Source organism: Phodopus roborovskii, unplaced genomic scaffold (genome assembly GCF_943737965.1).
Source record: "Phodopus roborovskii unplaced genomic scaffold, PHOROB, whole genome shotgun sequence".
Taxonomy (NCBI): Eukaryota; Metazoa; Chordata; class Mammalia; order Rodentia; family Cricetidae; genus Phodopus; species Phodopus roborovskii.
In genome coordinates this window covers 6,491,831-6,514,957 of record NW_026126645.1, presented here as the reverse complement: position 1 = coordinate 6,514,957, position 23,127 = coordinate 6,491,831, and the positions used below count along the sequence as shown (strand labels likewise).

General features: G+C 52.4%; 1 protein-coding gene across 5 annotated transcripts in view; it reads left to right on the top strand.

Annotated features, from left to right (window-relative positions):
* Positions 1–23,127, top strand: part of Arhgef10l (Rho guanine nucleotide exchange factor 10 like) — a 142,477-nt gene that overhangs the window by 27,488 nt on the left and 91,862 nt on the right. For all 5 annotated transcript variants that reach the window (XM_051173753.1, XM_051173751.1, XM_051173752.1 and 2 more), the window contains exon 2: positions 18,243–18,318. In XM_051173753.1, the coding sequence (XP_051029710.1) occupies positions 18,282–18,318 (37 nt within the window). In that variant the 5' untranslated portion in view covers positions 18,243–18,281. The remainder of the gene's footprint in view (positions 1–18,242; positions 18,319–23,127) is intronic.

The following is a 23,127-nucleotide window of genomic DNA, read 5'->3' as shown; positions in this document are numbered from 1 at the left end:
CCAGGAGCCAGAATTCTGACTGAGTGTGTGTCAGGGGCCCTGGGTGGCCTGCTAAGAATGCTGATCCCAGGCCTCTTCGGGAGGACTTGGGAGGGAGTTTAGGATGTGATTTTTTTGGGGGGTACTGGGGTTGGAGCCCCCACTCCAGGGCATGTTAGGCTAGAGCTCTACCATGAGGTCAGCCCCTGGCCAGAACCTTCATGTGAATCTTCCTCTTGTACTCGGGTGGGTGCGAAGCAAGCAGTTTAGGGACCAGATTGGAGAAGACTTCGAGACCCTCAGAGCTGGAAATGTTTGGCGAAGTGACTGTCACGTGAGTGAGCCCTTTGGGGCCCTGCTGTGAGCTGCCCTTCCTGGGGCCCCCCTTGGGACTGTGCCTAGTGTGCCTGTACTGCGTTGGATGCCAGTGCTTGACTGGCACTTGTAGAGGTGCCCAGGCCAGCAGACCTTGCTGGGCCTGGGTTTACAAAGCTCCCGGGTCTTTTGTTTGTTCATTTGTATCTCATTTAGGAAGTATCAGTTGAGACCTATGAAGGATGGCCTACAGAACATGACTGTTGGGCCAGTGACAGTCTGTAGTGTCGCCTACTGGGTGTCTGGTGAGGAGGTGGGTGATCATAGAGGAAGTCTAAGTCAGGTTGGGGAAGCAGGCGTCTCCAAGATGTCTGAGTCAGACTGAAACTTGGGGCACAGCTGGAATTCCTGGGGATCTCAGCTCTAGTACATTCCAGGTTGGAGTAGGGCTTCAAAACACTTCTTAATGAGTTCCTGTCATTTGTTCCTTCAGTTATTCATTTCTCCATCTTCTTGGCTATTCATCTTTCTTGGCACCTATGTGTCTGTGTCTATTTACTTATCCATCCATCCATCCACCCACCCACCCATCCATCCCCCCATCACCCATCTACCATCAATCCATTCATTCTTTAAACCATCTATACATCTAAATGCCAATCCATTCACTCTTGTATCACCCATCTTCTACCCATTTTCTATCCACCCATCATTTACCCTTCCATCCACCTACCAACACTTCCATCTATCCACTTATCCATCTACTCATCCACTGTGCATTATTCCATCCACCCATTCACTCATTTACCTATCCACCAACCCATCCATACTCCCATCCATCCATCCATACTCCCATCCATCCATCTATCCATCCATCCATCCTCTATTCTCCTACCCGTCTACCCACCCATCTATCCATCCTTCATCCTCCCTCCTCCCATCCACCCACCACCCAGCTCGTTGGCCTCCTAGTGTGTGCTGAGGACCATTTGGGATCTTGAGAGACAGTGGGAGCATAATCACTTCCCTATTGGAGAAACAAAGCAAATGGCTGCAGCCCTGAATTTCAGGTGCCCAGCAGGGCATGTGGCTGGCTATCCTGTGGTCATTATGAGAACCGTCTAGCCTGGGCTGAGGCTCAAGAGGTAGTGGGAGGTGGTTCCCAGGCAGATGATGACAGCCACATCTTGGGATGGAGACAGGGTCCTGCCCTTGGTTGCTGGGGCAGGTGGGCACCTCTTCCATTTCTGAGCTCAGGTTGCTTTTGTCTTCATCTTCCCACAAGGCCTGGTCTCCAGGAGATGCCAGCAAGCAGTGGGGTCAGCAGATGGGTAGGATAGGACCTCTGAGCCTCACTGAGGAGCTGTAGGCTGCGCCATAGCAGGGGAATGGTACTGTTGCATGCTGTCCTGGCTGCCCAGGCAACACTGAGGCGGGGGTGGGGTGGGGATGCTAGCTCTCTTCCTTCCTCCTCAGCCCTTCCTTGATGCTCTCATGTCCCAGGCACAGTTGGAGATTTGTAATAAGTGGAGTTATGTAGAGATGGTGACTGAGACCCTTAGCCTCTTCAGTCACTTCTGCTACTTGTCATTGGTTAAGCGTCTCCACCTCTCTCTCTGTGGCTGGTGTTAATTGTCTCAAAGAGGGAAGACTGAATTCAAATCCCACCTAAACCACAGACTGACAGTAAGACCTCATGAAGCCAGCTCAGTGCTCTGAGCTCAGGCTTCCCATCTGTGTCTGGGGATGACAACCCAAGAGAACAGGAGCCTTGGAGTCTGATGACTCATCTGCCTTGTGGGTTCTCCCTGAGGTTGTGGGGAAACTCAGGTCCAAACAGGCAAAGTGAACTTTGGGTTTGGTGAGGGTCATGGGGTCATGCGCTGGTCTTAGAGACTGGGGCCAGCTGTGGGGTGTACAGGGCTGTGTGCTCATGGCCCCACATCCTTAGGAAATGGGCCCTTGTGTGTCAGGTGTCCAAGGTTGTCACAGCTGGATGCTCTGTCTGGTTGGAGGCTGGCCAGGCCATTTCATCTTCCTCAGGCTCACATGCTATCTCTCCCTCCTCCCTTCCTGCCTGACCCATATTCTTAGGTTGGGTAGGGCATTCCGGATGTTCTGCAAGGTTTGGGTAAATATTAACCCATATATCTAGGCTCCATCACAAACTTGTCTGGACTGGCTTTGGGGGACTTAGATTCTTAACCTGGTAGTTGAATTGCAGGCTTGCCTGGGAGGAAAGGGCAACCATTCTTTGCTAGGGATTGTGTCCTGGCCCCAACCTTGTCCGGGACTGCTGCATGAAGACAGGCAGCTTGCCTAGGGTCACACAGCAGTGGGTGTGGCCCTGTAGCTGGAACCTAGGAGTGTTCCCCTGCAAAGTCCCTGCTTTTCTCACCAAGACCTGGGACCATCCTTGTTCTGTCTGGCTTGTCCCAGGATGCCACGGATGTACGAGGTTTTCCCTCCTGCCGCACCTTGTCTAGGCTGCTGCCTTTCTTCTTGTGAGGTATTGCCAGGTTTTGCCCAGCACACCATGAGCTTTCCTCAGCCTGGGTTGGGACCTGGGAGTGACCCCCTGGCCAGTCAGCCAAGCATCTCTGGAAGGCCACTCACCAGGCACCATGAGGACCCGAGTGTTGAGACCCATTTGAGAGCAGACACATGCACAAGAGCCAGCACGCAGGTTAGGCCTCTGGGACCTGGGTTCCAGTCTCTGAGCTCTTCTAGTGCCTTTGTCAATTCAGTGTGTGTGTGTGTGTGGGGGGGGATGCTGGCTTTGCCTGTACCCGGATCACAGTCTTGTACCAGAGTTAACTCGGTAGCCTTACTCAGGAATGTCCCCACTCCTGTCATGGGAGAGAGCTGCTTAAGAAATAATCACTCAGAGACTTAATATGTATTTATAATTGCTTGGCCATAGGCTTAGGCTTCTTACTGGCTAGCTCTCTCCTAATTATTAACCCATTACTATTAATCTATGTATCACCACGTGGCCTTGGCTTACCGGTGATGCCTTGGTCTCTTGACTCCCCAGCGGCTACATTGGCATCTGTTCTTTCTTTTCCCTGCCTCTTTGTTCGGGATTCCCACCTAGCAAAATCCTGCCTGTCCACTGGCCGGAACAGCTTTATTCATCAACCAATAAGAGAGACACACAGTCGCAACATACAGAGGACATCCCCCATCACACTCCTATCTCAGAGGGGTCATGTCAGAACCCCAAAGAACATGCCAGTACTGCTGGGAGTTGGTGGCCAAGGCATATGACCCAGTCTGAGGCCCAACTGGTCCCAAAGTGGCTTGGGATAGGTTGGGCTTCTTGGCATGACCTGGAACTGGTCCTGCATGGAATATTCTTGGGCACATGAGTCACAAGGCTAGCCTTCCTCTGCAGGGCACTCTTCCTTTTACTTTCTGCAATTTTCCCCTAATATGGTCTCTCATGGCTTCTACTTGACCCTGCTGGGTGCCTTGTCCTGAAAATCTGGCAGGAGGCAACCCCTGGAAGACAGTGCTGGACTATATATGGACCTAGGTTGAGGAAGGGTCCAAGGGCAGCCAGGTGGATGGGATGGAGCCGCATGGCTCAGGGCTGTGAGTTGAAGCTGAACATCCCTTGAGCATTGGCTCTCACAGGGAGGGTGCTGCAGGCCAGGGTGTCTCATCCCTCAGCCACGATTCCCCAGGCACAGCCGGCATCTGAGAGGAGTCTGCTGAATTAATGAGGGCCAAGGACCATCTGGCAACACCTTCTCCGGGTTGGGACCAGCACAGGGAGTGATGAAAGTTGAGACTGACTGGCCAGGGAAAAGGCAGACATGGAGAAGAAAGGACAGCTTTGGGGAGGGAGGGAGTATCCTGTGCAGGAGAGAGGGTTCTTGTTCCTAAGAGCTGCAAAGGAGGAATTGGGGTTGGTGGGGTGGGAGGTAGACACCCACCCCTTTCCCAGGATTGTGAGCTATCTGCCAAAGCAGCAATTTTAGTGTGTGTGGTGTGGAGAGTCACTTTGGCAACCCACCCATGCCAGGTACAGCGCTAGGCTCTGTAAGCTCCCTTGGGGCAGGACCCTTTTCTTTCCTACACACAGTTATTATATCCCCAGTAATGTACAGAAGCGTGACTGTGGGCGTCTTCATTGATGTGGGCTGAGGGATGGGACTAGCATCTCCCAGCAGCTGGGTGGGTCTTAGGTAAACTGAGGCTTGGGGAAGCTGAACGGCACAGTGCCTAGGAAGAGATACTGGGCTTGGCATCCACTCTGTCTGATTCTCCTTTCTGTGCTTCAACTCACCATGTCAGGCTCCTTAAGGAGGAGTTTCTGTACTGGCTGCCTGGGGGCCTGTGAAGGCTGGCAGAGGGCTCGGGTCATTAGCCTACTGTGACCCTGGGGCCCTGCCACGTCTAAGAAAATCCTCAGCCACACCAGGGCGGGATACATCTCAGGCCAGCTCTGTGGGGTCTGTACATTCTGGGTGGTGGCTGATCCACCTGGCTGATTTGTCTGGCTGATCCCCCAGTGCCCTCAGAAGTGTGTGCATTTGGGCTGGAGAGATGGCTCCTGGGTTAAGAGCACTGGCTGCTTTTCTAGAGGACCCTGGTTCAACTCCCAGCACTCACATGGCACCTCACAACTGTCTGTAACTCCAGTTCCAGGGGACCTAAAACCCATGGCAAAACACCAATGCACATAAATAAATAAATAAAAAGGTTTGTGTTCTCAGCCCCCTTCCAGATAGAATTCCATCAAGGCAATCTGTTTGCAAAGAGCTGGTTTCAGAGCCCAGGGCAGGAACCTTCATCTGTCAGCTTTCTATTAATGTAGCAGAATGTTCATGAAGGCACCTTGGGATTGCTTTTGGCACCTGCTTCTCAGTGACACTGGGCAACCCAAAGAACTGTGTTCTTGGTTCTGTGCCCAGGCATGGGACCTGTCCCCACTTCAGGCAATATGCTTATTACAAGTCAGGAGCAGGGCAGCTGGGCGGAGTGACGGGAGCAAGGACATTGTGAGGACCCTGATCCCAATGGCAGGCTAGTGTCCTAGTGTAGTCATACTGCTGTGACTGAACAGCAGGGCCAAGTGGTGGGTCATCGGCAGGCCATGCTTCTCAGCCTGGGGGTCCTCAGCCCGGGGGTCTCAGATAGCCTACATATCATATATTTACATTACAGTTCATAACAGTAGCAAAATTACAGTTATGAAGTAGCAGTGAAATAGTTTTATGGTTGGGGGTCATCGCAGCATGAGGAATGATATATTTAGGGGTCACAGCGTTAGGAAGGTTGAGAGCCACTGTGCTAGAGGCTGGGAGGTTCAACCTCAAGGTAACCTCCCCATCAGGTGTCTGGGAGGGTCTGCACCTCATGGGTGGTCCCTCCTCATTGTGTCCTCCCTCAGCAGGTGGCGAAAGGTGGCACTTGCTGGCTCTCTGGCTGTCTTATTTTACATTTGAATATTTATTTTATTTTTAATTATAAGTACGTGCATCTGGGGTGTGAGTACATGGGTGAAAGTGTCTGAGGAGATCAGAGACATTCGATGCTCCTGGAGCTAGAGTTACAGTAAGCTGCCTGAAGTGGAGGTTATCATGGCAACACAGCCCTGTGTTAGGAGGCCAGTTCCACCCCACCAGCAGGGGAATGAGTGACACCCTCAGGCCAGCTTCCCCCAACCCCTCCCAAACCCTGGGAGTCAAGTGCAAGGGAGGTTGGGGAAAGTGCTGGACAGATCCTGGGCCATCTTGCCAGCTCCCGTGGACTCTGGGCACTGGAATTAGACAGCCTTGGGGTTTAGTTGTGGACTTGCCACTGATAAACTTGCTTTGGATGGCTCTGAGCCTCAGTTTCCTCTGTAGAATGGTGGTGCCAGGTAGTGTCTGGCTTGGGGCAGGGTCAGAGTGTCCTGGTTTCCTCCACCTCCCTCCAGAGGTACTGAGAGTTGCTGAAGCCCACTCAGAGCTTACCAGGAGGGACAGCGCGCCACACAGGCCACAGGTGAAGAGTTCAACCAGGGCTATCCTGGGCTAGGTGGCTCCAGTCCCTCTGAGCGCCTTGGGCTTGACCTTTCTGGAGGCAGCAGACTCTCCTCCCAGCTCACCCTGTCTTGGGTGGGTGAGCCAAGCTGTTTTTAGCTGAGTTTTACAGAGGCGATTTCCTGCTGAGCATTTCTTGGGGTCAGAGTTGAAGACTCCCTCCCTGACAGATGAGAGCTGGGGGTGGGGGGTGGTTGAAACTGTAGGCTAGAGCCAGACATATTCCTGTGGCCTTCAGAGGACTTTCTCTCTCCATGTCCAACCTTGTCTGTTCCCTGGAAGGCTGAGTGTCCCAGTCCCCACCTTCCCTCCTGTGCCCGTTGCCCACAGCGCTGATGGTGGCATCCGTCATCCATGACGTTCCAGGGTCCTGGCCTCCTCGCTGGACCACATGCTTCTGACTCACCAAGGGAAGAATGTGGTGTTTTGGGAGCAAGATTTTAAAAATAGCCCGTCTTTCTCCACCCTGCCCCACCCTTCTCTCCTGATCACTCCCTAGAGAGGGCCTCAGATTTCTTTCCACACTGGTTTTGGGGTGCTGCCTCTTGTACAGCCTAGGGCATGGGGAAGGTATTTGAGAGGTTTTCTCAGATGAAATGTGTGGGTTCAGGCAAGAGGAGGAAGCCTATCCTGAGAGTGGGTGTCCATTGCCTGCCTTCTCCCTCGGGAAGCTGACCTGGGGCAAGGGAGTCCCTCCATCCATCCCCTCTCCCTCCATCCATCCCCTCTCCCTCCATCCATCCCCTCTCCCTCCATCCATCCCCTCTCCCTCCATCCGTCCCCTCTCCCTCCCTCCATCCCTCCCTTCTGTTGATACAAAAACCCACAGCTCTCACCTTAAAGGGGATAAGAGAGAGTTTATTCTGGAGTCATTCTGAGTGACCATGGCCTGGGAACAGCGAGTTTAGATCATCCCAAATTCCATGTTCCAATGCGGAAGCAGTTTTGTGAAATTTTTGGGGTCTTACAGAACAGAGAATGCCATAAACCCAAAGCAAGCTTAAAACACATTGGTGGGGACAGCATCAGAGAGGCGGGTACAGAGAGATGGGGAAGCTCTCCTATTGGCTCAAGATGCTGTCTGATGACATCTTAGCTTTTGGATTGGTGGAAGCTAGTAGTCTGCTAAATCAATAGCAAAAACTCTATTGTCACAAGATGTCAGTTCTAACCTAGGAGGCCCAAGGGATGCAAGGATGTAGCTCTGTTAGCAGAATGCTTACCTGACATGTGCAGAGCCCTGGGTTCAATCAGGACCTTATAAACCAGATATGGGGGCCCAAACCTGGAATTGCAGCACTTGGGAGGCAGAGGCAGGGGGAATCAGAAGTTTAAGGTCATCCTTAGCTATGTAATAAGTTCGAGGCTGGCCTGGGCCGCATGAGGCCCTGTCTCAAAAAAGGAGATGGCTCAGCAACTAAGAGCACTTGTTCTTGAAGAGGACCCGGATTCAGTTCCCAGCATGCACAATGCACATTGGGTTTCTCACAATTTGTAACTCCAGCTCCAGGTGATCCAAAGTCCTCTTCTGGCCTCTGTGAGGAGGAGGCTTAATGTGTATAGCAAAGATGTCAGAAAGTAATGACTACTGTGATGAGAGGGGAAGCAGGGTGAGGCCCACGCGGTGAGCCATTTGCACGAGGCCGCTTTCATAGGATGCCCTTGGACCAGAGGCCTGATGCGGAGGGAGACGACCATGGGGATGTGTGTGGGAAGGACATCCTAGGCCGAAGGAACAGCAAGAGCAAGGGCCCTGAGGTAGGTGTGTGTGCACACTCTTCAGGGAACTGCATGTGGCCATGACTTGAGAGGAGCGAGCTGAGGAGGAGAGGTAGGAGCTGGAGCAGAGAGGTGGTGAGGGCCTCATGAGCCAAGACGCTGCAGGAACTTGGAACTTGTGAAGGTTCCAAAGAGAGGATTAATTTGACTCCCACACTGAGCGCAAACACGCCAGGAGGAGGGAGGTTTGGGAGACCTTAAGGCTGTAGTAACAGGCCAGGTTAGTGATGCTCCTGGTTTGGGCCAGGAGGTGAGACATGCTCCAGCTCTGAGTTGCCTAGAAGAAAGACAGTAAGATTGTGGGTGACAGGACAGGGGACTGGGATTTGTCCCCGGGCCCTGGGGGGAGCAGAGCTGGTGGTGGGAGTGGTCAAGGGAGCTGGCCTACCGGAAGGAGCAAGTGGCTAGCTGTCCATGGGGCTGGTCCACAGTTTGGTGTGAACTCAGTGAGAGTCAGGCTCCAATGGCAGCGGAGTAAGGGTGCCTAGCAGGCAGCAAGCAAGAGGCTGGTGTGCAAGGGAGGGTCAGGCCAGGGCCCTGGCCGTGGAGACAGCAGTGGAGTGGGGAACCACAAAGTGGGTGAGGTCGCTAGAGCAGGTAGAGACTGTGTGGTTTGAGCTTGGGCCTGGGACGATCCAGGTTTGAGGTGTGAAATGGGCTGAGGGTGGGGGTAGAGGAGGCAGGAAAGCTGGGTGACAGCCACGGAAGTGGGAGAGACCCAGGAAGGGAGCAGTGGGGAGTGGGGGTCGAGGTCTATCTATTGGTTCTTGTGTTATAGGTCACATTACAGGGTGACCTCAAGAGCTGGCTCCTGGGGAGCGAGGAGACACCCTCTGCGGGAGAGAACAGGAGAGCCACAGGCAGAGCCTGCGCTTCTTAGGAGCCTTTTGTAGAGGTGGGCAGAGAAATGGGATGCCCACAGAGAAGCCATAGGATGGGAGAAGATCCTCACCTCCCTTCTTCCCTCCCTCTCTTCTTTCCCCCCTCTCTCCCTCCCGTGGCAAGGACTCATGTAGCCCAGGCTGGCCTTAAACTTGTTGTGTAGCCAAGGATAGCCTTGGACTTAACGATCTTTTATCCTGCACCTTCCAGAATGCTGGGGACAGGCACGTGTCATCATGCCAGGTTTTATGTGGTGCTAAGAGTTGAACCCAGGGCTTTTTGCATGCTTGGCAAAATATTTGACTAGTTGAGTTTTAGGTCCAGCCTTCTTACAAGACAGGGTCAGGGTAGACTCGGCTGGCTTCCAATTTGTGGCAACCCTGCCCCTGCCTCCTAAGTGCGGGGTTACAGGTGTGGATCACTCTGCCTGCTAAGACTCTGTGTTTTTAATGTGATCAGGAACATCACCGTAGAGATGAGCTAAGATATGTGCTGATGGCCTTAGCCTCAACCCCAGAGACATCTCAGCTCTGTGTGGCATGCTCCTTCTTCTTTCCATGTGCGGAGTTTTATCTCATTCTGGTGTCAGCACAGAGGCAGGGTGAGAGCAGGTGGCTCCCACTGCCCATCCACATGCATTGACAGGACAGTCAGGCACTCCTGATCAGTCAGAGAGACGGTGGCCTGCTGGGTCTCGCTCATTTGTGTGTGTGTGTGTGTGTGTGTGTGTGTGCATGCGTGTGCATGCACGTGCGAGAGAGAAAGAGAGACAGAGAGAGAGAAAATGATGAGAGAGAGAGAGTTGCAATGTGCTTGAAGAGGTCAGAGGACGACTTTTAGGAGTCAATTCTCCTACCTCGTTGAGACAGGATGTCGTCCCCCCCCCCCACCCCCGCTGTAGCTGTGCATACTCCAGCATAACTGGTCTATTAGCTTACGGGCAATTCTCCCGTCTCTGCCTCATCTTGCTGTGATTACAGAGATGTGGTAGTGCACAGGGCTGTTATGTGTGTGCCTTCAGGGATGGGGCTCAGGCTGTCAGGCCTACAGGGGCAGTACTCTTACCTGCTGAACCTTGGCACAGTCCCAGCCTGAATTCTTAGCTTGCAGAAGTCTCTGTGTATAATCCACAGTGTCTGGAGACCTGGAGGCCACAGAGAGGGGCCCCAGAAAGGAGGGTCCATATCGAGGTCTTTGCTGCCCTGCTGGGTGGGGTGCAGTTGGGCCATGGTGGGAGGTCTGTGGGTGTGGAGGAAGTGATGTTGTGTGCACCAACCTGAGCTCGTGCTGGGCCCTCAGAAGTGGCTGCACAGTTCTCTTAGAGATCCCTTGATGTCCTGGTCAGGTACCAGGTCAAGACCATTCCTCTCCCTATCCCTGGGAGCCTCAGCTGCTCAGTATGCACACATCCGGGTCACTCACACAGCTTGTATGTAATGGTTCTGTGGATGCTTTGCCTCAGAGTGCTTGCCGTGGCATCTTCCTGGAGGCGGCTGCAGTACCCATTTGCTCTTGCCCTGTCAGAAGTCTGGGCTAGCTTGTTCCTACCATAGAGCTTGTGCCTGAGCCGGTGCCTGCCACCTGAGGATAGGTACTTGGGGTCCCCTGCAGGCTGGGCTGGGAGGAAGTAGGTACTGGGCTCATGAGAATGCTTATTGAATGACAAAAGGGTGAGAGACTTGGGGTGCGAGGAAAGAGGCGAGATTAATGCCCTGGAGACCAGGGCAGGTGAATTGGAGTCATAAGGATATTCCAAAAATTGTGCTATGGTGCTCTTACTGTGTTGAGGGTACGCATGGACTTTTAATGCTTCTGGAGTTTGGGACCGGATGCCTTTCCGGCCCATACTCCACTGTGTCCCCTGTTGACCCTTTATCCATTTAAGCCACAGCTTTTGTGGTCACAAAAATGAGGGTGGCAGAGCCCCTTCTTAGTCTGGCATGTGTTCCCTGGAGAGTGACTTCCTTTTCCAGGTAGGGAAACTGAGTGGACCGGGCTAGTGGAGTGATGGGGGACAAGCCATCTCTGCTTTCCAGGTCCCAGCTCTGGATGTGGCTGGGAGCCCTGGAGCCCCCAGAGAAGGGCGTGGAACAGTGTAGGAGGCTTTTCATATGCGCCCCCACTTCTGATCCCCAGGCTGGCTGGACCCTGGGGACAGCAGGGTTAATGCGTTTGGGACTGGGAGGGGGAGGTAGCAGAGCCCAGGCTGGAGCAGCCAGGCCCCCTTACTTGCTGGATCCAGCAGCTTCCCCAGATTGGCTCTGGTTTCCAGGGCAACAGACCCCAGGGTTCCCTCTGGCCAGGCTGTGGGGCCGCTCCTTCCCACAGAGGCCTGGGGGCAGCGCCCCTCACCCTTCCTTGATCATTGACCAGGGACTGGCCTAGGAGATCTGTGGGGTGGGGGCACCTATGCTGAGCTGGGATGACAAACAGTCCTTTGTTCCCAGGCTGCCTCCATTGACCAAGCCTCGCCCACTCCAGGGAGGAGAAACTCCCTCCCTGTTCCCTGTGAAGAAAGGAAGTTAAGAGACAAGAGCCTGAATGACCCAATGTCTGGGGACTCAGTGCCTGAGTGGCCCAGAGGGGAGGAGCCAGGCCCTGCTGTCTCTTTAGTCCACTCTGCCACCCCGTGGGGGGAGGGGCTCCCTCTACCCTCAGCCTGTCCTTTCTTCCAGTGCAGCAGTGAGGGACAGCCCTGCTCTCTCTCCCAGTGCCTCCAAGCTCAATGGCCTCTGGGCCTCGGGGACATCCCTCACCCCTCTCAGGCACTGGTTCTTCTGGGATGAGAAGGAATTCAGATAACTACGGGCGACACAAATTGACTTCATTTCTGACTTCGTGCCCCTTGGCCGGTCCTTAGCTGGGAGAAGTCTCTCTGGGGCTTTGCTTCACTATCTGTAAAATAGGGTCTCCCTGCCAGGGCATCCATGAGGAACCTGCAGTGTCCAGTGCCATCCCTGCCTTTGACAGGATCCCCCTCAGTACAGAGCTGTTCCCCTGGAGCCCAGCTGAAGCTGGGTCTGCCCCCTCACACAAGTGCCTCTTGAATTCTCTCTGCCCATTTTCTTGGTTGAGGCTGTGGTCTTTGAGAGACATCCCTGTGTGGGATGACACGCAGTCCCTCAGCACCAAGGGCCAGCTGGTGCTGAGGGATTCCAGGGGCTGGCCTTTGCATAGTAGCTGGTGCCCCCTCCTGGCTGGGACTCAGGCCCCCTTTCTGCTCAGAGCCTTCTTCCTCGGTAACCCACTTCTCTCCACGTGGGTTTCTGGGCAGGGCAGAGTCCACCCAGGAGGGTTTTAGTGCACAGCTTCCGCTCCATCCATCCGAAACCCGTCTATCTCTACAGATGGCCTAGCTGCATGCCCTTTGTTCCCGGGGCGGGGGGGGGGTGCTCCCTATTTAGTTGGGCACCTGTTGCAGGCCACACCCTGGCTACTGTTCCTGAACAGAGATTAAGTGCAGCCAAGTGCGTCCCAGGGCTTCCAGTCTAATGAGCAAGACCCCTGGAATAGGGGCCTCGCCATCAGCCTTGTGTGTGCTCCCATGTTCTTTGAGCTTTCAAAAATAACCTCCAGGCTTAGGACTAGTCACACCCCCAAGTCAGAACCTCTGTGTGTTCTTTTTAGAAAACTCTACAGCCAGGCCTAGAAGCCACTGTGTGAGGTGAAGCAAGGGAAGGGTCTCAATGGAGAAAGAGGAGATGGGTTTTGATGGTTTAGTAGGAGTTTGCTGATCAAGAGAGGGATCTGTCTGGAGAGAACAAACAACCTGAACAAAGGCCCAGAGATCTGAAGCAGGTTCCCACCGTCCCTGGGGAAGCAGAATTCCAGGTCAACAGAGGAGCTGCTGGGACCAGAGGGATCAGGTGAGGGACTAACCTGGGAGAGCCTCGTTTAGGACCTGGATGACCAGAATGGGGTGCCTGAGGTAGGGGACCAGTTGGCCAGGCACCTGTCTGATGAAGCTGGAGAGACCCTGGAGGACTGTGGGCTCTGGGGCAAGCTCAGGTCCAGCCCAGCCCTTGTTACCCACCCCTCCATTCTCCACCCTCAACCCCCCTCCCTCCGGCACCCAGGAAACAGATATAATGCCTCTGAGGCTGGGGTCCTCAGTTGGGTGTCCTGGACACAGCCTATTCCCTGTGCCGCATCCAAGGGTGGCCAGAAGCTGCCTGGTACAGACTTGTGCTGCTGGACCCTCCCCCACCCGCAGCCCTTCCTAAGGACCACGCTCCACTGTTCTTCAATGTCTGGATTCACTCATAGTCCTTCTTGAAGTCTGGGTCCCCCACTGGGAGTGTCTTCTGGGAGTTCATGAGGGTGGAAGGGGGTCACTCAGACACACACACACACACACACACACACACACACACACACACACACACGCGGAACTGAGTTGAGCTGGTGAAACCACCACCACCAACCTAGACTTTGAACTCCCAGGGGAGGGAAAACCCCAGGGAAACCTGGGGCCAGCTGATTGTGCTAGCCAGGAGGGAAGCATGGCTGAATGAGCGGCTGTAGGGTGCTGGGTGCTTCCTCTTTGGGGTCTGGTGACTGAGCTCCACAGGATCTGGCACACCGTGTGCACCCCAGAGCCCAGACTGTCTTCCTTGTGTCCATGTGTCTCACCCTGTTGTGTACCACCCCAAAGAGCAGATTCATCCACTCCACTCTGCATGGTGTGGCATAAAAGGGAACGGCTCTGGGGCCCACCTGCCTGTCCAGTCTCATTTTAAAAAGGTGCCTGCAAGAGGGGACAATCTGTAATCCTACCAGCCAAATATCACATGACCGGCGTCTCAGTTTTAGCAGTGGCCATGCTGGCTCCGGTGGAATTTATTGTGGTGGTGGGATGATCATGGCCAACACTTCGTCTTAGCTCAGGACATCTCTCTGTTCTGGACAAGTGTTCCCTGTCATGGCTGGCACAGCCAGAGCTGGGATTTCTGCTCAGAAGTGCCTGGCTATAGATCCCTACTTTGAGCCACGGCCTTCACAGGCACTGCCTGGCTTATTATGTTGGATCCACTCTTCCCTTTTCCTTGACTCACTTTCCACATCTTGGTAGCAACAGCACCACCTTGGGGCCAATTTCTGATTCTGAGGACATGCTGATGTGGGAGGTGGAGGCAGGAGGATCGGAAGTTTAAGGCTAGCCTTGGCTATATAGTAAATTTGAGGCCAACGTGGGCTACATAACACCCTGTCTCAAACAAGAAGAAGATGCTGCTGGATTGCCTGAGAGTGTATGGTGTGGTCCAGCAGTCCTGAGACCTGGGTTCTGTCCTTAGTGTCACCACCAACCAAAGACAGTGTGGATGCTTTTCATAGTGTGAATGGCTGCATTTCTTCCCCTCCTCAGTGCTCATTGCAGAGGGGCTGAGGGGCACCAGCAGAGGCAGTGAGGGGAAGACCCTCCTACCACACCCACCTACATGTCAGCCTTCCTCCCTCCCTCCCTCCTCCCTCATTTTCTGTGATAGGTTTCTCTGCAGCTTTGGATCCTGCCCTGGAACTTGCCCTGTAGACCAGACTGGCCATGAACTGACAGAGATCCCCCTGCCTCTGCCTCCCGAGTGCTGGAGTTAAAGTTATGCTTCACTATTACCTGCCTTCCTGTCTCTATTTTATCCTGGCTCTGCCCTCCTGGCCCCTTTCCTCTATGCACTGATACCATGCAGCCAGGGGTGCTGAGGCTGGGGCTCGGTGCACACTCCTTGCCAGGCCTGCAAAGCCCTGGGCTCAGCACTCAGCATTTCATGAACTGGATGTGTACGTATCTGTAATCCTAACACTTGGGAGGCAAGTGCAGAAGGATCACAAGTTCAGAGTCAGCCTCAGCTACAGAGCTCAAAGGTCAGCCTGGTCTAATTATATGAAGTCTTGTTTCTAAACAAGTCATGCTAAACCAACCAACAAATGAAACAAACAAAGCAAAAACAAAAAAAGAAAGAAAAAACGTGATGAAAAGAAGTGTAGTGAGACGCTGGGACGGCTGGACCTATATGCCTTCCTGGTGCGTGCCTTCCTATCTAGGGAAAACCTTAGGTCCAGAAGGACAAGCAGGAGAGCAGGACCTGAGCCTGGAAGGAAAGGTCTCTGGATGGAAGTCCAAGCTTCTGTCGTCACTATCACACCATCTTTGTGAGGCTGGGTGATGACGCCTCTGTTTTTCTTTCTGTGAAATGGGCATTTGTTTCCCTGCCTTAGGGTCTCAGTGCTCATCAGGGAGATCTGAGGGGTTGAGCTACCAGAAGGAGCCCTGAAGGACAGCTATGTGACTATACTCACATCTTCAGTATGCAAATGGTGACATCAGTCTGTTCCTGGCCATTTGTCCTTATAGACTTGTGTTTTTAAGGGTTAACCCTGAAGGCTTGTGAAATCACCTCCACAAGGCCCAGGTAGGGTCAGGGCAGGGAAGATGATGGCCACTTCTGGCTCGTTGGTAATACTAAGAAACCAGGGTGGTTTCTGCCTGTGCAGCCAGGGGTGATTATGACTTTTGGGTGAATTGTGGGGTTGACTAGAGCAAGTACAGTGCTGCTGTGTGCTGTTGGAGAAGGAAGGTTGTGCTAGGAAATGGTTCAGTGTGTCACAAGGCTTACTATGTGAGTGTGAGGGCCTATAACTCTAACATTGTGTGTTTGCATGCGTGTGTGTGTGTGTTAGAGATAAGAGGATTGCTTGGCACACACACACACAAACACATATACATACTTAAAATAATATGCATGTTTAAAGTGAGTCTGAGCTGGGGATGTAGCTTGGTGGCAGAGTGCTTGTCCAGCACACACAAGCCCCTGGGTTCTGTACCCAGTGTCAGAAAGCAAATGAACCTATTTCTGCATGTACTGTTCTGAAATCAACAAGACTGAAACTAAGTCCAAACAGTGACAGTACAGGGGTCTGTGTGCTTCCGTGTGAACAGGCTGAGGTGTACAGTGGTCCCTGGTGTGTGCAGGGACCGTGATCCAAGATCCCAGTGACGCCTGGCATCCCCGATAGTGCCCAATGCTGTGCATGCATTGAAAGCAGGCCTGAGATGAAGCTCAGACCCCAGACAGCATAGCATGTTAATGATGACACGCAGCAGGAAAGTTGAACAGTGGTGGCAACCCTCTGGGTAAAAGCTACGGTTAGGTGAAGGTAGGATGTTGCCCCTCAGGGTCCTTCATGGCATCCTGCTCCCCCTCAGGCAGTGAAGGGAGAGGCCCGGTGTCCCATGGTGAGACCAAGTGAGGCAGAAGATGTGGGTGTGCAGCAGGGCACTAGGCTGTGGTCAAGGAAACAATGGCAGAGTCATGGTGACATGCTTGACTTGGGGGTGGCTGAAACTGAAGACTCATGAACAAGGGGGGGAAGGGATGACTGAATAAGCTTGTGGCAGCTAGTGAATATGTTGGATTGTTCTAGAAGCTGTTTTTATTTTTTGTTTTTGTGGGTTTTTTTTTTGTTTTTGTTTTTTGAGACAGGGTTTCTCTGTGGCTGTCTTAGAACTGCTCTGTAGACCAGCCTGTCCTGGAACTCAGAGATCTGCATGCTTCTGCTGGGATTAAAAGCCTGTGCCAACACACCTAGATAGGATTCATTTTTGTTGTTGTTGTTGTTGTTGTGTTTTGTTTTTCAAGACAGGGTTTCTCTGTATTGCTTTGGAGCCTGTCCTGGAACTAGCTCTGCAGATCAGGCTGGCTTTGAACTCACAGAGATCCACCTGCCTCTGCCTCCTGAGTGCTGGGATTAAAGGCATGGGCTTCCAATGCCCGGCTCTAGATAAGATTCTTAAGAAACTAACATTAACTGTTTCTGGGAGTTTAGAACTGGGAGTAGAAGGGAGATTGTATGTGTGTGTGTGTGTGTGTGTGTGTGTGTGTGTGTGTGTGTGTATGAGCACACATGTACATGCATGGGCACACATGTACATGCTTGTGTACTTGTGTGCCTGGTGCCCACAGGATCCAGAAGAAGGCATCAAATCCCCTAGAATTGGAATTGTAGGCAGTTGTGAGCTACTATGTGGATTCAGGAAACCAAACCCAGTTTTACTGCAAGAGCAGCTACTCTTAAGCACTGAGCCAACTCTCCAGATCTGTATGTCCTTGGTTTGAGCCCTGCATCTTTCTAGCTGTGTGATCTTTCTTGGGCAAGTAGCAAATACACGCTGAACCTCATTTTCTCATTGTAATGTATCAGTCTCCACAAATGCTTGTTATGGGCCTGGAGTGACCTCTGAGCTGCAGGCCCTCTGTGAATGTCACTGTCATCATCATCCCCCCCCCCCCCCGTCATTCTTGCACATTCCATTTTTATTTGGTCAGTTAGTTAGTAAAAATAAAGGCTGTTTTTAGTTAGTAAAAATAAAAGGAAAACAGGCCTCCAGCCAGCTGGTGATAGGGTCAGGCTGGTGACTGACAGGGTCAGGATGGCGGGAGCTCTCTGCTCTCTCTTTGGGCCTTCTTCCCTCCCTGCGGGGAGGTCCAGGAGGGCAGCACCCAGATCAAAGGTGCAGGGCACCTCTCGTTGCTGTGTAAGGGACCTCTGGCAGGGCTAATCCAGAGCCTGGGGAGCCCTCCCTCCTTTCTTGGCCCTGCAGTATGTATGAGCTCCACAAGATAGGAGTGGCTTCTACCACCTGGGCAGAGAGCTGCTCCAGCACGGGCATTTGAGATTCTGTCCCTGTCCTGTGCCATCCTCCTCTCTGTAGCTCTTTGTCCTGTTGCCCTACTGCCCTGTGCCTAGGCTGGTGGCTGCTTGTCAGCTGGCCAACACCATAGGACAGGACAGCGAGAAATGAAGAGAGCATGGCTTTTATTGGGGCCTAGTGAGAGCAATTAGACCCATGGGAGCTCGTGGTGATGGGGACACCACGAGGAGGAAGTGTCCAGGCATGTCTATGATAGTCCAGTCCAGGGCAATAGGGCTTCTGGAACATGGAGACCTTGGTGTTCAAGTGTGACCCCAGGCCCTGACCTAGAGGACATGGGAGGAACCCTCTTGACTGAGCCACAGGTTCTTATGGGTCCCTTGATAATGGGCTAAGGCATATTGTGGCTGTGGTGAATTCTGGGAAGATGGGGTTTCTGCCTTGCAGCTGCAAGTTTTTCTCTAAGTTAATGATTGATACTGGGCGGGGATGGGCCCTGTCTGGGGCTTCCAGGAAGAGCGTGGCTGGGCTGGAGCACGGGCTGACAAGCCAGGCTGCCTTGCTGTGTTGGGTATCTGACTGAGTCCGTGGCCTTCTTTTCACAGGCGTGCAGTGAGGACAGTGCTAGTGTGAGCTGGACTCTGATGGCTTCCTCGAACCCTCCTCCACAGCCTGCCATAGGTACTGTACCCCGGGGGGGCCCGGTGGCATGGGTGACCTCTTCTGGCTGTGTGCCTTATGTCTTTACTTCAGGTTCCCTGTCCACAACACGGACTAAACACCAGGCATTTCCTGATGTTCTACCTGTCGCTTAAGATCACCTGCAGACATGGACAGTTTGGGGACTGGGATTGTGGGGCTGAAGTGGGACAGTTGAAGGCATAAACTTGGGTTAACTCGGATTAAGGGGAAGGGTCTGACCATGAGGATGGAACATGGAGGCAACCCAGTCTTGACCAATTTATGAAAAAAAGAAGAATTAAAAAAGGAATGTATTTACCTAACAAAACCACTTGTGGATCTGGAATTCAACCCAGCTTCCTGTGTTTTACTTGGCATCCCCTTCAGTGGGGCCCCAGATTCTGCAGGGTGGCATGTATGGTTGTCTTACCCACAAACCCAGCTTCTGCTCCCCTCCCTCTCACCCTCCCTGCCCTGGGAGGGAAGAGAATAAATCTGCTACCACTGAGGGCTCCTCGATTACTGGTCCAGTCCAAGTTTGGATCCTGACCCTGCCACCACTTACGCTGTGAGCTTGGTGATGGGACTCGGTGTCTCTACAGTGTCCTCATCCTTAAGCATGGGGTAATAATGACATCCTCTTCTGTACTGTTGCAAGGTTTAAACATACATAAAGGACTGTGTGTGGCAACCAGTGCTCAGTGAATAGGAGTGTGTCACTGAAGGGTGTGGAAAGCCTGTGTGGGTCGTCCTTGAGTGCCCACACCCTCATGGGGCCCGAAGATGAGTCTCTTCCCCTCTGGAATGTTCCTTAGCGAAGTCTGAGGAATCCACTAGTTTGTGGTCCCACCTTCACGGTGGTGGAGGACCCGCCCAGGGGATTGCTTTCTAATGGCAATGTGGCTTCTCAATGCTCTGCCTCCTGGACTCACTCGGGTTGGCTCTCTTGAGGACTGGGTGTGCCTGTCAAGGGCATGAGTGTGTGGCACCTGTCATGCCACCTGTCCAGATGGTGAGGAAGGGCTGGGCTTCCAATCACCCTGGGCTGGGTCATTGGACCCTCCCTCTGATGAGGAGTGGTGTGGGGTTGCCTGGGAGAGAGGGGAGAGGAGCCAGCTGGGATCTTTGCTGTGCCAAGGGCCTCAGGTCCCTCTGGCTCCTGCCACTGGGCCCCTGACTCGCTCTCTTCTACCCTGCAAGGAGGGCATTTGCGAAGAATGAAAACAGAACAGACCTGTTTTGATTGACAGCTGGCTCCTGGCTCTCCTGTCAGCTATTGGACTGGTCCCTTATCTGTGTCTAGTTTTCAGTTCCCGGGGAAGGGATACCCTCAGATAACTGGCCCATGCTGACCCACCGCATGGGTCATGTCTGCTGTGTGCCAGGGGGCACTTGCTTTTGCTCACTGATTCCTACTGCCCCAGTGAGTCCCAGCCCCTCCCCATCCAAGCGTGTCACATGTTTCTTCATCCTTCTGATTCCTCAAGGGTAGCCTCTAGCCTGGTCCTTTCCCAGGGCTTGGTAAGCACTAGCTAACTCCTCTTTGGGCATTTTCTCCTAGTGCATTCTTCCCCACCCAGGGTCCTCTGTGAGCTCTGACACCTCAGCCAGTGTCTTAACTTTGCCATAATCCCTGGCTCAGGGCTGCCAGGAGCAGCTGGACGGATTCATGGTGACACAGATGAGAAGGGCTGGAGCTATTTGTCCTCTTCAAGGAAGGAGGTGCAGAAGTGACCCGAGTCTCCAATACTCCCTGAGGGAGTCAGTGTGACAGGGGCTGGCCTGTGAGTTGGAAGGGACAGCTCATGTTAGCCAGGGACAGGCTGAGACAGGGCTGTAATAACAGTAATAAGCATGACAGAGTCAGGAGAATATGACACAGTAAATGACACTAATATACTTGGCATCATTGTCATGCAAGTAGCTGGTAGTGACTGAGCTCAGCCCTCACACCAGGGCCCTCTCAATGCTAACCTGTCTTTCCTCATCAGCCCCTAGAGCCAGGTAGCCCAGTGACCCCATTTTTTGATAGCAGAAGCCAAGCGAAGCTTGATGGTCTGGTATCTCCAACCTTACCCTATAGCTGATGTCAGAGATGAGCAGAGTCCTAAGACCTTAGTCACTGTGGTGACACCTGTCACATACCCAGGGAATCATCAGAATGAAGACCGAGAACACTGAGAGGTTAGGCATCCAGGAAGCAGGATGGGTCTGTCTCGTACCCTCCCCATGTAGCAGGCAGGGACTCTGAGAGCTGCATGGTGGTGCATGTCTCTAATCCTAGCACTCCCTCCCACCACAGTGTGTTGGAAGCAGAAGGATCAGAAAGTCAAGTTCACTGTAGGCTACGTAGTGAGTTTGAGACCAGCTGGGGCTACATGAGGCCTTGTCTCCAAAAACCAAACCACAGGGAGTCCCAGGGTCTCTATAGCAGCCCCACTGAGCAGTGGTAGAGCAAGGAGGGGGGCAGGAAATGATGTACGAGGAAAGCACATCTTAGACCAGTGCGGCTGGAGTGGAAAGAAAAGGGAGAGGATAGAAGATTCTATATACACATGCATGTTCATACATGTGCACATACCCATGTACATATGCACCGACGCATATGTACACACTGTATATATAATTAACAGCACTGTCAAAAATAGAACCAAAGTTGTACTTGATGTGGGCTGGTGAGATGGCTGAGCTGGTGGGTAGAGGCGCTTACTGCCCAGCCTAATAACCTGAGGTCGAGCCTTGGGACCCACATAGCTTAAGGAGAAAACCAACTCACATGTGTTGTCCTCTGACTCCCACAAGAGCACCCTGGCACTTGAGCATCTACACACACACACGTATGCAAATAAGCGATTTAAAAAGTGTACCTAATCTTATTTTGTTAATATAAAGCTTTAAAATATCCAAAATTACCAACTCAATTCTGAGTAGATTCTATTTGTTATTGTACCACCAAATGTGGTTTTCTTTCTTTCTTTTTTTTTTTGAGACAGAGTTTCACTGTGTAGCCCTAGCTTTCCTGTAACTCACTCTGTAGACCAGGCTGGCCTTAAACTTAGAGATTCAACTGCCTCTGCCTCCTTAGTGCTGGGATTAAAGGTGTGCACCACTACTGCCTGCCTCCAAATGTGGTTTTATGAACATCATTGCATAATAATTATATATTTTTAGATATCTGAAATTGTATATTCTTAGATAGTATGAATTGTGGCAATTATATATTTTTAGAGTTTTGGATATGATGATTTCATTTCATTTCTTTTTTTTTTGTTTTTGTTTTTTTTTTGTTTGTTTTTTCAAGACAGTGTTTCTCTGTGTAACAGCTCTGGCTATTCTGGAACTCACTTTATAGACCAGGCTGACCTCAAACTCACAGAGATCCACCTGCCTCTGCCTTCTGAGTGCTGGGATTAAAGGTGTGTGCCATCACTGCCAGATTATGATATCTGATCTCTTAAAAGTATTATTGTTATTGTGTGTGTGTGTGTGTGATGTATCTGTGGAGGTCAGAGGGTGACTTTTCAGAGTTGTGACCCTTCTTCCTTTACATGGGTTTCTGTATGTAACAAAAGCCATCAGGCTGTCATCATTGGGCCACAAGTGCCTTTACCCATTCCCAAGTCATCTTTCTGGCCCCACTGTTTTGTTTTGTATTTTTCAAAAGAGGCTATTTTTCTGTGTATGTGCCTATCTGTGTCACTGGAAGCCAGAAGTAGGCATTGGATCCCCTGGAGCCAGAGTCCAGATGGTTGTGAATTGCTGGGTGTGAGCACTGGAAATTGAACCCAGGTCCTCTGTAAGCATCTTTAACTGCCCGGTCATCATCTTTCTAGCTATCTTTTCTTTTCCCTCCCTCCCTCCCTCCTCCCTCCCTCCCTCCTTCCCTCCCTCCCTCCTTCCCTCCCTCCCTCCCTCATTCACTTCCTCCCTTCCTCCCTCTCCTTCCCTCCCTCCCTTCCTCCCTTCCTTCCTCCTTCCCTCCTTCCCTCCCTCCCTCCTTTCCTTCCTTCCTTTTTTTTTTTTTTTTTTTTGAGACAGGATCCTGCCCTGTAGCTCAGGCTGACTTCAATCTGTAGTTCTCCTGCCTCAGCTTCCCAAGTGTTGTGATGACAGGTGGGAGCTACCACATCTGGCAGGAGAGCTGGTCTCCCATCTACATGTATGCTGAGTGTCATGCCTGGGGCCACCATGCGGAGGAATCAGATCTGGGTAGGAGAGACTATTGGAATTGGAAGAGGCCGCCCATCCTTTGGTCTGCTGGCCCCTCCACCCTGCTCTGTGCTCTGTCCTTCTCCCCAACACTCATGTCCTCAGGGGACTCAGGCAGGCTCCACAATCTGCCATTCGAAGCTGGAGCCCTTAGAATACTGATGCTGTGTTGGAGACAAAACCTGTTGCAGAAATTCCTGACTAGTAGAGATTTGCTCCCTGGGGAACATACAGTAATGTTTGGAGACACTTTGAGGTGTCATAACTATATATATTAACCATAGGGACCACTGTCCTATAGTGGGATGCTGCTGAGCCCCACAGTGTGTGGGAAGGATGCGGTGGTGGCATTTACCTTCACTGTGCCAGTTTTGCTGAGGCTGAGAAACGTTCGAGGCCAGGCAGGCAGCCTTATGGAATACTGCTTTTCTTTCCATTGTACAGAGGAGGGAACCAAGGCACAGACTCTGAGGAGTGAGATTCCGCTCTCAGCTATATAGCACTTCTGCAGGAGGACCTTCAGACATTTTTCGGTCCCACTGGACTGGTTTTCTCTCTGTCTACTAGGTCCTTGCAGCCACTTATAAGATAGCCACTCAG